This window comes from Moschus berezovskii, chromosome 7, assembly GCF_049115385.1.
Source record: "Moschus berezovskii isolate FMDL1 chromosome 7, NW_MosBer_1.0, whole genome shotgun sequence".
In the NCBI taxonomy this organism is placed as follows: domain Eukaryota; kingdom Metazoa; phylum Chordata; class Mammalia; order Artiodactyla; family Moschidae; genus Moschus; species Moschus berezovskii.
The window spans coordinates 50,646,624-50,658,947 of NC_142466.1; the positions used below are offsets into that span (position 1 = coordinate 50,646,624).

At 46.3% G+C, this 12,324-nt stretch overlaps 1 protein-coding gene across 4 annotated transcripts in view; it reads right to left on the minus strand.

Annotated features, from left to right (window-relative positions):
• Nucleotides 1-4,829: 4,829 nt before the first annotated feature.
• The window catches only part of DMRT1 (doublesex and mab-3 related transcription factor 1), a 93,309-nt gene continuing 85,814 nt past the window's right edge, over nucleotides 4,830-12,324 (minus strand). For all 4 annotated transcript variants that reach the window (XM_055427878.2, XM_088837694.1, XM_088837693.1 and 1 more), the window contains exon 5: nucleotides 4,830-5,941. In XM_055427878.2, coding sequence (XP_055283853.1) covers nucleotides 5,787-5,941 — 155 coding nt within the window. In that variant the 3' untranslated portion in view covers nucleotides 4,830-5,786. The remainder of the gene's footprint in view (nucleotides 5,942-12,324) is intronic.

Here is a 12,324-nt window from a genome sequence, read left to right on the forward strand (position 1 = left end):
TCACTCCAGTGCACATCGGGGGCTGAGACCTAAATACTCATTTGATATAGCGAAATAATCCTTTTCTCATATTTGATGGGAATGTTTTCCATATCCCAGTATTTGACAACATCTCCCTATAGGGACAGGTTTGTATTTATGTTGGTAAAATGTCCCCTGCCTCAAAGTCTATTGTAACCCAACACCTGACAACCCCGAGTCCCATTTCTGTTTGCAGAAAGGGTTTATTCAAGCACATAATGGGATCCCAGCAGAAAGCCTTTCAGAACAAGGGGCTATGGTAAACTTCACCACATGAACTCCGTTTCCAGGGCTATTAAGCTTTTAATTGGAAAATAGCAGAGGAAATTTCAAGGTGACTATAACGTGTTAGTAGTTAGTGTGGAGAAGAAAAGCCGGAGTGAGGATGAATGTAGAAAGCATATGGTCCCAATCACATTTAGGAGGAGCGGCCTGCCGCTTAGTAGAACTAAGTCCCGGCGGCTTATATACTTATGGGAAAAAATCATCAAAGAAATTGGAAAGGGAGCAGTGAGAGTTACAAGTAAGTGTAACCTCGCTAGACTGGATCCACTCAGTCCTGCTCTGGGTGGGTGCGTGGGTGTGGGTGCGCGCGCGCACGTGTTCAAACCACAATAACTGGGTAAAGCTGTGTGTGTGTGTGTGTGTACGAGCGCGCGCATGTGTTCACACCACAATTAACGGGGTAAAGCTGTGATAGGTATTAAAGGGTCAAAGGCTGTAAGACAAGTGTGCATATGTGGTTCTCTTTCTCTTGGCTCGCACACAGTCTCCCGGGGTGCGTGTATATCTAAAAGTAAATAACGCAGGTGCCCATGCTCAGAAACTGAAGATGTCCTGACTGGAAGCTGCCCCTCACCGCAAGCAGCACTTAATCAAAAGGACAGTTTCATATTGTCCCAGATGTATAAATACATCAAGAAATTTTCTGCTTTGCTGGATTCTCATGGAGGGGGAGGTCAAGGTTCTTACACTGCTGTTTAAACCTCGACCACGGTGACTCTGAAGACTGGGGCATGTAGAAAGCCTTTTTAAGTTTTTATTTTTTAGAAAGCCCTTTTAAAGCAGGAAAACGAACTCCCTCTCCCCACTCAAGAGTTTTTCAGCTCTCACCCTGTCCATGCCTCTCAGCATCACTCATTGGCCAGCTTCACACTGAAAGGGGGAAACAAACGTCCAGTGAGGCGTTTGTTTCTGGAGGGGAAACCAGCAATCGATTTCTTGAAGTGACAATGATGCCCCTGTCTGCCACATTTGGGAGAGCCTCCTATACATCCCATGGATCCCCGAAGTCACCTTCTGGGGCTCAAGACAGAGGATAGAGACCGTGCGACCAACGAGTGATTGAACCTGCGCCTGACGGGCGGGGGATGCGGCTAAGCAGAAGGAAGATCCTGGACAGTCTCGTCCCACACCATTTTGGCATCAGGTTGCCTGAGGATCTCGGCGGCCAAAACTTTTCGGAGCAAACGGGACCTAAAACGGCTTGCAACCCCGCCAGCACCGTACAGACGCGGCTCCCTGGTCCATCGTATTCTAGAACTCTGGAAACCAGCAACCGCTCACGCCAAGGTCGCGCCTGCCCCACCAAGGCGGCTGTAGGGGTGTCGCCCCCGCACTGCAGCATCTGAGGCTCGGCGACATCCGCCGAGCGCTCCCCCTGGGCCAGAGCCGCGGGCCCGAAGGCGCCTGGGGCTACTGGGTCGAGTCGCACACACCCCGCCGGCAGCAGGAGGGCGTTTGGCTACCTGGGGCGGCGGTCAAGATCCCTACACCGTTTTAAAAGAGGGTCGCCTAGGCAGCCTGACGACCCCGTTTGCTTTCTGTGCCAAAGGAAAAGGAAAGCATGTACCCTCCGAGATGAAACGAGAGCAGCCCGGACTTTAACTCAGTTTTAAGATAATCTTTTCTCTGCGACTCCAAAAACCAACAAGCGTCGAGGAAATAATTTTAAGTTAGAGAAAACTTCAAGAAACAAGTTTCTTTTCCCCGGAGTATTTGCTTTCGGGGAGCTAGTGCAATGCCCCAGGACAAGCCCCCTTTCTAGAACTCCCTGCCGACTCCTCTGCAGTCCCAGAATAAAGCTCTGCGGGGTGATGCGCTGGGAGGCGAGGGCTTCAGCGTTGAAGTCCCTTCTCCATTCGAGCGGCACGATAATAAACAGGGGGAAACGGGAAGCTGGGTACAAACGCCAGGCACCGAGACCAGACCGTCAGAACAACGCTGCAAGGCCGAAGCTCCGTGCGGGAACCGAAAAGCACCACACCCCAAGCGCCTAGGCCCAGACTCCGCTCACCTAGCCCGCACCAAAGCCTCCAGGGCGGGGCGACTTCCGGAGCACGCGGGCCCCACCCACCTGACGCCCCGCCCGCTCTCCCAGAGCCCTCTCGCGCCGTCTGGGCCGCAGCTTAGAGCTGCTGAAAAGTTTGCAGGCCGTTTGGCCAGGGGTAGGGAAAGGCACTTAACCAACACTTGACCGAGTGAAGGCCTCGCTTTTCCCTGGGGGCGGGGGCCGGGGGGAGGGGGAGAGGCGTCCTTTAAAGGCGAGAATAAAAGATTCTTTGGCGACTGAGCTTACGCGTGCCCTGCGCGCAGCAAAGGTCTCAGGCCTTGTTCGCGTGCGTGTACGCAGAGAGCGCGAGGAGGACGTAAACCCACGCGTTTCCGGAGCAAACCTCCCAGAGGCGCGGCGGGCTGGCTGCGGCGACCCCAGCCGGTGGGGCGGGTAGGGCCCAGTCCTGGGAGCTAAGGAAAACCCTGCGCTCGACAGGCTGCCTTCTGGTTTTCTTGTGACACTAAGCACGTTCTATAAAGCGTGCCAAGCGTGGTGCTAAGCGTCAGATGCGGGGTAGTCTGCGTGTGCACGCGAAGCCAGTTCAGCACTGCGGTTTCCGAGAAACGGGCAGAGGGCTGTTTCTCCGCCTGGGTGGGACTCTAGTTTCCACTAGGTGCCCGGGAGACGGCTATGCGGGCTCCGTGCGTGGGCTTTCCGGGGGGAGTCCCCGCTGCGGGTGTAAGCAGGGAAAATGGCAGTGAGGAGGCCAGGGTCATCAGGAGCGCCCTGGGCCCCCTGGGCCGCTATCCCTGAGACCCTGGTTCCGCAGCGCACTAGTGGAGTGAGAACCAGGGACACACCGGAGTGGGCGCGGGTCCCGGGAGCCGCGTGCTCTGGAAGGGAGGAGAAGTCGCTCCTCATCCCCAACCAGTCGGGAGTCGCAGGCGGTCCTGAGGAAAGGCTCGCGCTTCGTCTGCCAACAACATTCAAAAAAGGAAGGCCCGGCAAGCCTGCCTCGGTTTCCCCGCACGGAAGACAGCGCCGGTAAGGGACAAGCACACGGCGCCCGGCACGCCCACACCTGCACAGGAAGAGTTTGGGAGAGGCCGTGGCGTAGCTGTTACAGGTCTCCATTCAAAGGCGCAAAGCTGAGAAACCGATCGCCCCTCAAACGTGGTTGTTAAAATTCAGCAGCCCAGACACGCAGTCCGCCTGGGCCTGGCCCACCACGTGCTTTCCTCCCTAGCAGTCAAGAATAAGCCTCCAGGAAGAAACGTGAGGATCGCACTACCAGGTGCGGGAAGAAAGCCCCTTCATGGGGCTACCTGGGGAGAAGAGAGAAGCAGCCGAATTTCCTCACTCCGCCTGGATCCATCGTGGTCCTGGGGTGTGGTCCTCGCGCTAGGAGTGGCCCTTCCAAACCGGAGCCCGGCCCCCTAGGAGCACCCAGGGGCTCAGGAGGTGCTCGATCTAGGCTCTGAGAGCTGGCTAACGCGCTTATCCGGGCTCCGCCTGGCTTTTCAGAAATGTTCGCTCGTTCACAGCGAAGGGGGCTGTGATGGGAGAGGAAACACACACACCCACCCACCCACTGAGGGGGCCGTGCCGAGCTTCTCCGCCAAAGTGAAAGTCGCTCAGTCGTGTCCGACTCTTTGCGACCCCATGGACTATACACCAGGCCAGAATACTGGAGTGGGTAACCTTTCCCTTCTCCAGGGAATCTTCCCAACCCAGGAATCAAACCCAGGTCTCTCGCATTGCAGGCGGATTCTTTACTAGCTGAGCCATAAGGGAAGCCCATCAAAAACACCCGACAAAATATAGTGTTGGGTGGGGTCATCTATGGAACAGTAGTTATTCGAAGACTACTAGATTCGCAGAAGCCAGGATTATTCAAATAAATGGAGGGGGTGTAAGCCGTGGGCAACGAGTGCGAAGGTGAGCAAGGGATCTTCATCCCAAGAAGCCACCATTACCGCCTCGGAAGTGGCGTTCAGCGGCCCAATCCTTCCCCGCGCGCCCTGCAGCCTCTGGCGTCGCCTTACCATCACAACAGCTACAGCTACAGCCGCCCCGAAGGGCACACGGCGGCAGTAGCAGCGGCCTGACAAGTGTGATAAAATGATCTTCCTTAACTAAACTCGTAAAGCACTGGGCAATAAAACTCAATCTTCTGTAAAATCCAATTAAGTCATTATCTGACTGATTGTATCTTTAATTGAAAACAGAAGTGACAGTAAATTTCTGTGATATATCAGGATCAATCGATACCGCTATACGATTCAGCCCCAAGAAGTGATTTATAATGTCAAACCTATATAGGTAACTCCACATTATTCTCTCTAAAACCACTGGTGGATGAAATTAAGAGTAAGTGCATTTAATAAAAAACAAGATGGTCAGGTTATTGATTACAACAGATGGGGGTGAAATCAAATAGATGTTTTCAAAGCACAGAGCGAAGAAAATACAAGTAATTTCTTTTTTCCTGTTTAATACCGCTCACCAAATATACACACAAGAAAATTCAGTCATCAATAACATTTTTATTTCAGGTACAGCTGCAACTACACACAACAATGAATTTTTTTAGACTAGTTTCATTTCAGGATGGCTTCTGTTACATAAGGAAGTACGCCACAAGCAATTTTTAACGAAATAATGAACTCAGAAGTCTGTAGTAACTTTTAAAGATGTACTTATTTTCAAATCAGATTACAACCTACGGTTACAAAATTATCTAGATTGCATCCATTTTTTTGGTAGTAGAATGTGCATCATAAACTCAATAGAGAAATAATATTCAAGAACTCTCCATTACTAACTTTAAATTGTACTGTTTTCAAATTATCCTTTACAGAAAAGGTAGCAATTCTTAAAAAGTCACTAATTTTTTCTTCTGACTATATTTCAGTCATGTTTTGGATCTGAGGGCCTAGGGCAGGGCTAGGCTTTACCAACAGCATCACAAACACACAATATTCCTATTGACTAACCTGCAGATATCTAAAACAGTCTCTAACTCTGTCTGCTCTTTTCTTCTCACCAGTCAGGTACTTGGCTAAATTTATATTTTTTGCTACTTTACTAACGTATTAAAATTCCAAAAAATATCTAAGGCACCCAAGATTTCATTTTAAAACTAAAAGTAGTATCTAATTTGGCCACATTTAGATGCAAATGTACCGCTTTACTTGAGTGAATTATTGTATTTCTTGAATAAACCAATGTCATAAAAAAGGAGGGATACTACTATTTAATATTTAACTCTGTGAGCAAAGCACTTAATTGCTGCAGATGGTAGACACAGATTCTAAACTATTCCAAATGTGTTCTAAGTCTCTGAACTAAGCTCTAAGGAGTATGAACCAAACACCTTCTAAATACTTAAGTCTACATGAGTAAAGACAAAATATTAACAACAAACCCTGTGTATAACGAAATAAGCCTGCTACTCCAAGAGACCGGCCACAGGCATCGCGGCTGCCGCTCACTCGTCTTCCTCGATGATGGGAGTCACCGCGAAGCTGCTGGGCTCCGAGGCAGACTCGCATTCGAGCACTGCCTTTGTGCTCTCGTTACTAATGGGAGAGCTGCTGGAGAGGGAGACCAAGCCGGAATCTTGACTGCTGGGCGGCGAGAATACTGGGAAGTGGAGAGAGAGAGGGAGAAGAGCGCGTTAGAAGTGGCTAGTCTCTACAACCAGTATGCAATTAAGGTTCCAACAGAGAGAAAGGTGCTCTGCAATTTCTGAGTTGGAAGTGTTTATACAGACACTCATTAGAGTCTCTAAGGCTTCTTTTAGAATAATAAAATAATACTTCGGCAAAGTATTGTCTACGCCACTGTAGAGGTTAAGTTAGGCAGCAGAGATTAAATTTTATGTTCATTAAAAACAAACAGGCTGCTCACCCCTCTTTAGGGACACTGTTTCCACCCTACACAGAGCCCCTTCCCTTTATGTAAAGGATGCTAATAGAACTGGAGCCTTGTCAAATGATCCACTTGACACATCTCCCCAAGCAAGACCCCACCCACCTATTCCGCCATTTGACAGGTAACCTTAGTTTCTCAATATATATAGCAAGTGAAAGAGACAGCTTATGAGAACTTTCCTATTATTTCTCTTGGATGGGGGGAAATAAGCACTCCGGGGAGGGTCAGCATACATAACTTTTAAAAAATAAAAAAACAGTAAATGGGAAGGAAACTTTTTTAAAAACATAAAAAGTAAAAGAAATTGAATTATACAACACTAAAACAGTAGTCAGGTAAAGATTTTAACAGCAAACCTATAAACATAAAGCCCCACAAGGAAACCGACATTAAATATGAAGGATGAAAAAGTAATAATGTGTTGAACAATTTTTGCAACCTTACAAGTCACAGTAGATACAAAATTTAAGCAAAAGGGTCTCTGACCTTCTTAACCTTATCTGAGCTTAGATCCACCCCCAGAACTCCCTTCCTGCCTAGTGTGAATGTAATTAAGGGGAAGCTGCAGTGGTAATTTCTCTCCTCATTAACTTCCTGATTGGTTTCAGCCTCAGGATTCTGCCGGGCAGTAGTTTGTCACCAATTCCAAATGGCCAATCGTTAATACTAATGTTTGTGTAACTAACTGCCAGCATCTGCCACGGCTTCTTGTACAACAATAATGGTGAAAGGGTACATTAGTGCTCCTGTGTTAATTCAGCTTGTGTTCATCAATAGAGAAATCTATGATGTAATTAGCAAAATGCATTGGGAGCTGAGTGCTGAAGTCATTTGTAGAGAACTAAATCATAGTAGAAGCTGTACTGGGTCCTGATGTGTTTGCCATCAATACTTATTATGTTTGGAATTTAATAAGGTATATTACCATGCTGAAAAGAGATCTTTTTATAAGAGAACACTATTTATGCTTGTTATGGGTTTGGAGAAGGTTTGCTGCAGCTAGTGGAACCACACAGAAATAACAGAGCTGGGATTTAAGAAGCAGATCTTTAACCACTCCACTGGACCAAATTATTTCAGAAAGTCCCATTCTTCTAATGTGACATATGGACAGACAGACAGATGAATAGTTGGAATAACTACGTCAATATCCAGTTACAAAAGGAATGATCTGAAAACTTAGTGAGTTAATAAATTTGACAAAGTAGGTAACTTCCTGACAAGAAATTTACTTTTGATAATGAGAGTATTTGTTTAGATTTAGTAAGTTAAATAAAAAGCAAGGGTACTCATGTAAGGTCTTTTTAAGAAAGCATTGATTGTTAAGGAGTACTTTACAGATGTCCAAAAAAGCATTCACATGCATATATAAATATATAACAGCAACCAAAAGAACCTGGAACTTCGGAAACCTGAAGCTTTCTTTTCTTGTTTTGCTATTCTAAAGGCTTCTTACTAAATTTGAACTGTTATATGGATTTAAATTTCCGTGCAAATCCAAGATAATCTCTGAATTGTGTTGCATGCCCAAGGATGCTGTATCTACAGACAGCAGACTTAGCTCTGACATCCTGTCACTACACCCAGCCCTGGAGACGGCTAAGGGTCAAGCAGAGTCTGTGAGTTAACCTGCCCACCCTCATCCTCACCTCAAGCCAGTAACAGAAGGTCCTCTGTATATAAGAGATGGGGAAAGGAATGAAATGTTTTCTGACTACTTGTGTGTCACCTACTTCAATGAGTATGTAAATTTAACCCTCAAACCATCCACTGAGAGAATTAGTCTGCCATTTTACAAAGGGGACCCTGTGGAAGCTGCCATGGGCAGTGCAACACTGGTCAGCCCCACCTTCTGGTTTGTTCTCACCCACGCACTAGCCCACCCTTGGGTGCCATATTTAGTCAGTGGCCACTGAAACTTCCTAATGTCTGTGTGAATTTGAGGAGGCAAAATAACTGACCCTTGTCAACTTAATTCAGGGACTATAAAGGAACAGGGGAGCGTTCTCCAGACAAGTTCTGAGCCCTGAGATTGCCTTCCCCTACAGGTGAAAGAGGAGAGTGAAAAGGTTGGCTTGAAGCTCAACATTCAGAAAACAAAGATCATGGCATCTGGTCCCATCACTTCATGGGAAATAGATGGAAAAACAGTGGAAACAGTGTCAGACTTTGTTTTTTTGGGCTCCAAAACCATGAAATTAAAAGACGCTTGCTCCTTGGAAGGAAAGTTATGACCAACCTTGATAGTATATTAAAAAGCAGAGACATTACTTTGCCGACCAAGGTCCGTCTAGTCAAGGCAATGGTTTTTCCCGTGGTCATGTATGGATGTGAGAGTTGGACTGTGAAGAAAGCTGATCGCCGAAGAATCGATGCTTTTGAACTGTGGTGTTGGAGAAGACTCTTGAGAGTCCCTTATACTGCAAGGAGATCCAACCAGTCCATTCTAAAGGAGATCAATCCTGGATGTTCATTGGAGGGACTGATGCTAAAGCTGAAACTCCAATACTTTGGCCACCTCATGAGACGAGTTGACTCACTGGAAAAGACTCTGATGCTGGGAAAGGTTGGGGGCGGGAGGAGAAGGGGACGACGGAGAATGAGATGGCTGGATGGCATCACCGACTCTGTGGACATGAGTTTGAGTGTACTCCGGGAGTTGGTGATGGACAGGGAGGCCTGGCGTGCTGTGATTCATGGGGTCGCGGAGAGTCGGACACGACTGAGCGACTGAACTGAACTGAACTGAACTGAACAGGTAACAACAGCTCACCTACGGATGCCTCCCACACCCTGACTCCCCCATTCAGCTGACCTGGGACTGGAAAAGGGAAGGGTGAGAATTCTGCAAAAGAAAGGGATCTGGGGATAGCCCCCTTTTGCTCTCACTTGCCTTGTGGATATTTTCTTGGAAAGTATTCCTCTGACCTGGGGCTGTGAACATGTGCAGTATGTGTCACCTGTATAGGCCAGGGAGGCTCCAAGCCTACTTAACACATGACTGCACTCCAGAGAAGATGCAAATAAATGAACTCAACCTGTTTTGGGTAATGTCTATATTTTTAAAGCTTTTCTGCTCTCTAACTTTAAATCCATGTTCATTTTACTTTTGTTGAAGGCTTAGCACTGTCTTTCAATGTTGAAGTTAAGGACAGTATCTATTTAACATATTTTGTATAGCACCTCATAAAAGTAGTTCCAAGTGCATCATAGATTTATTGAGTATATACCTTAGTGACTAACATCCAAAATTTATTTTACTATCACCCTTAAATATAGTCCCTCAGGTACCCTCTTCATTTAAATGCCGCTTCATTAAACTTCTTTGGGGCAAAGAACAATTGATCATTTTAAATCATTTTATACCAATTAAAAATTTTAAAAGCCAAAATTCTCCTTTTTTGTGTGTTGATTCTAATGAGCCCTAAAGGCGGCTAATTTCACTTTAAAAGGTTCTTCTATTTTATTTTGTAAAAATGTTAATGCCTGGTGTCCATGTGACTGTGGGTAAAGATATGCAGTTGGTAGCACTAGAAATTGGTTCAATCTTTCTGGACAGCAATCTAGTGACATGTAATAAGAACCGTAAAACTGTTCATACCCTCTGACCTGGTAATTCCACTCTGGGGAATAAACCCAAAGAAAGAAAGAATAATTTTCCGGAGATGCTCAACACACCACTATTTGCATGAGTGAAGATGGGAGTGCTTTGCTCTGGTGGCTGGGGTGGGGGTGGGGATGGGAGCAGGAAGCTCTCACAAGCAATATACAAATCAGGATTGCGCTACTCTGTAATCATCAGTGGGCTCCCAGCATTTACAGAAATGGAAGAAAGGACTTCTGGAGACCAAAGTAGAGACTGAAAAGTAAGAAAACAGGCAAAGTGCCCATCTGATCTTTTTTTCATGTTACAATGAAAGGTGCGTAAACCTCTGAGGCTGACCCTGGTTTGAACTAGCAAGCCAGTATCTGTTTTCTCTCAAGTAGCCTATTCATCTACAGAAGCTAAAGGGTCTTTCTTTATTTTATTCAAAACAAACCTTACACACATAATCACTCGCATCAGTGCTGAGGGGAACAAAACAGATGATTTCCGTGATGTCATCTAATCACAGATATTCTTCTTGGAACCTATTATAGACTATCCCCCCAAACCCACCTCTCTACAACAAAACCCAGTCTAACTGCTAAATCTTTTGACATTGCAAAGACCCTTGACTTTTAACTTGAATGATCTGTTGGGAGTCAGTGGACTGGAATGAATAATTCTCTTCCAGTGAGGTGAAAAAACAGGATATTAATGCTTGAAGAAAAAAAAAATTGTTCTTTCTCTATATGCTAAATACTAGTAAGCTCCCAGTAAGAAACCATTTTAAAAATAAAAATGCAAGTGGCATTCTTCAACTGTTAGCAACTCTTCACCTAGATGCTGACAGAAAAAAAAGCAAAAGTGCTGGCCTCTTTGGTTTCCTCAAGTTTGCAGGCCTAAGAATCTGATGAAAAGCTGATGGAAATGTCTTCAACAACGAATTCTTCCACTTCATGATAACCATGGTGTTTGGAAATAAAAATCATGTCCAATCAATACCACTTAGCAGACATTTCATGTTTCACAAGAGGACTCTATTCCCGAGTAGAACTGCTGCCCTTCTCACTAACATTTAAAATAATTAGGATTATCTTAGCTGTCCGAAGCTTGGCAGGTTCAGCTTGTACTTTCAAACAGCATTAATTCTTGGCACTCAGAACAAGGGATAAAAGGTAAAGATATGAATAGAGATCTTTATTCCACCTGATCTATCAAGGATTAGCTCATTCTTTTCCAGTCCATGCCTGCACGCTAGTGAAGAGGAAGGATAAGCTGTAACTGATGTAATTAGAAACCACAAGCTGAGAATAAAATAGCCCTTTATTAATCTCCCCCATTTACTATAAACTTACTAAAAAAAATCATAATCGTAGAAACAATTAAACGTGCTTTTTTTTCCCAACTGTGTGTAATCAAAGAGTAGTGAGTGGCTATAGAGAGGGTGTTTTTAGGATGACCCTTTCCCTGAAAACATCATCTTAATTGTCAGTTCTAAAACCTAGCACCAGTGTTGAGAGGGGCCAGCTGGTCACTGTGCACAATGCAGAGAAGTCAAGCATCATAAAGGAAGCTCTGGTGAATGAACAAGCTACTTGACCACTGCTTCTCCTGGGTCCTGCTACCACTGCCGTGGCAAACTCTTGAGAAAGCCATCTTTACAAATAAAAGAACTGATAACAGAAAGCATATATTTAACCATTATCAACACAGCCCCCTTGCCAGCTACAGAGTTCAACTGAAATGATCTGATTCTGTCTGTAAGTGAAAGTCGCTCAGTCGTGTCCAACTCTTTGTGACCCCTTGGACTATACAGTCCATGGAATTCTCTAGGCCAGAATACTGGAGTGGGTAGCCTTTCCCTTCTCCAGGGAGTCTTCCCAACCCAGGGATCGAACTTAGGTCTCCCGCACCTCTGGTCCAGGGGGATCTGGCAAGGAGGGCAGCAGTAGGGGCAGGGGAGGAAGGCCTGGACCAGAGATGGTTCTGCCTCGGTCCCAGGTGAGCTGGATGGCTGAACCATATCCCTGCTCTTTTCCCTTTTTGTATGCTACCTTACAGACCAAAAAAAAGGGAAAAGAGTAGGGATATGGTTCAGTCATCCACCTCACCTGGGACCCAGGCAGAACCATCTCTGGTCCACCCTTCCTCCCCTGCCCCCACTGCTGCCCTCCTTGCCAGATCCCCCTGGACCAGTGTGGCAGCTGCCAGGAACCCACATTACCTGTTTATTTCAAAGAGGGGTCACCAAACCTACTCGAGTCTCAAAGCAAGCCCGTAAACAAGAGACATGTCTGTGCCAGTGGCCCTGCCGGAGAGGGACTCGGCCTCTAAGTACCTCCTCAATCGTCACCTCCCCAGAAAACCCTTGCCCATGGCTGTGGTGATGCTCCTGGCTGCTCCCTCATCCCCAAAGTGGCACTGTGAATTGTGGAGACTCTTCTCTCACTGACATTTCTCCCTGTGAGAGCTTAACTCATGATGGCTGGCACAGCGGATGTCACTG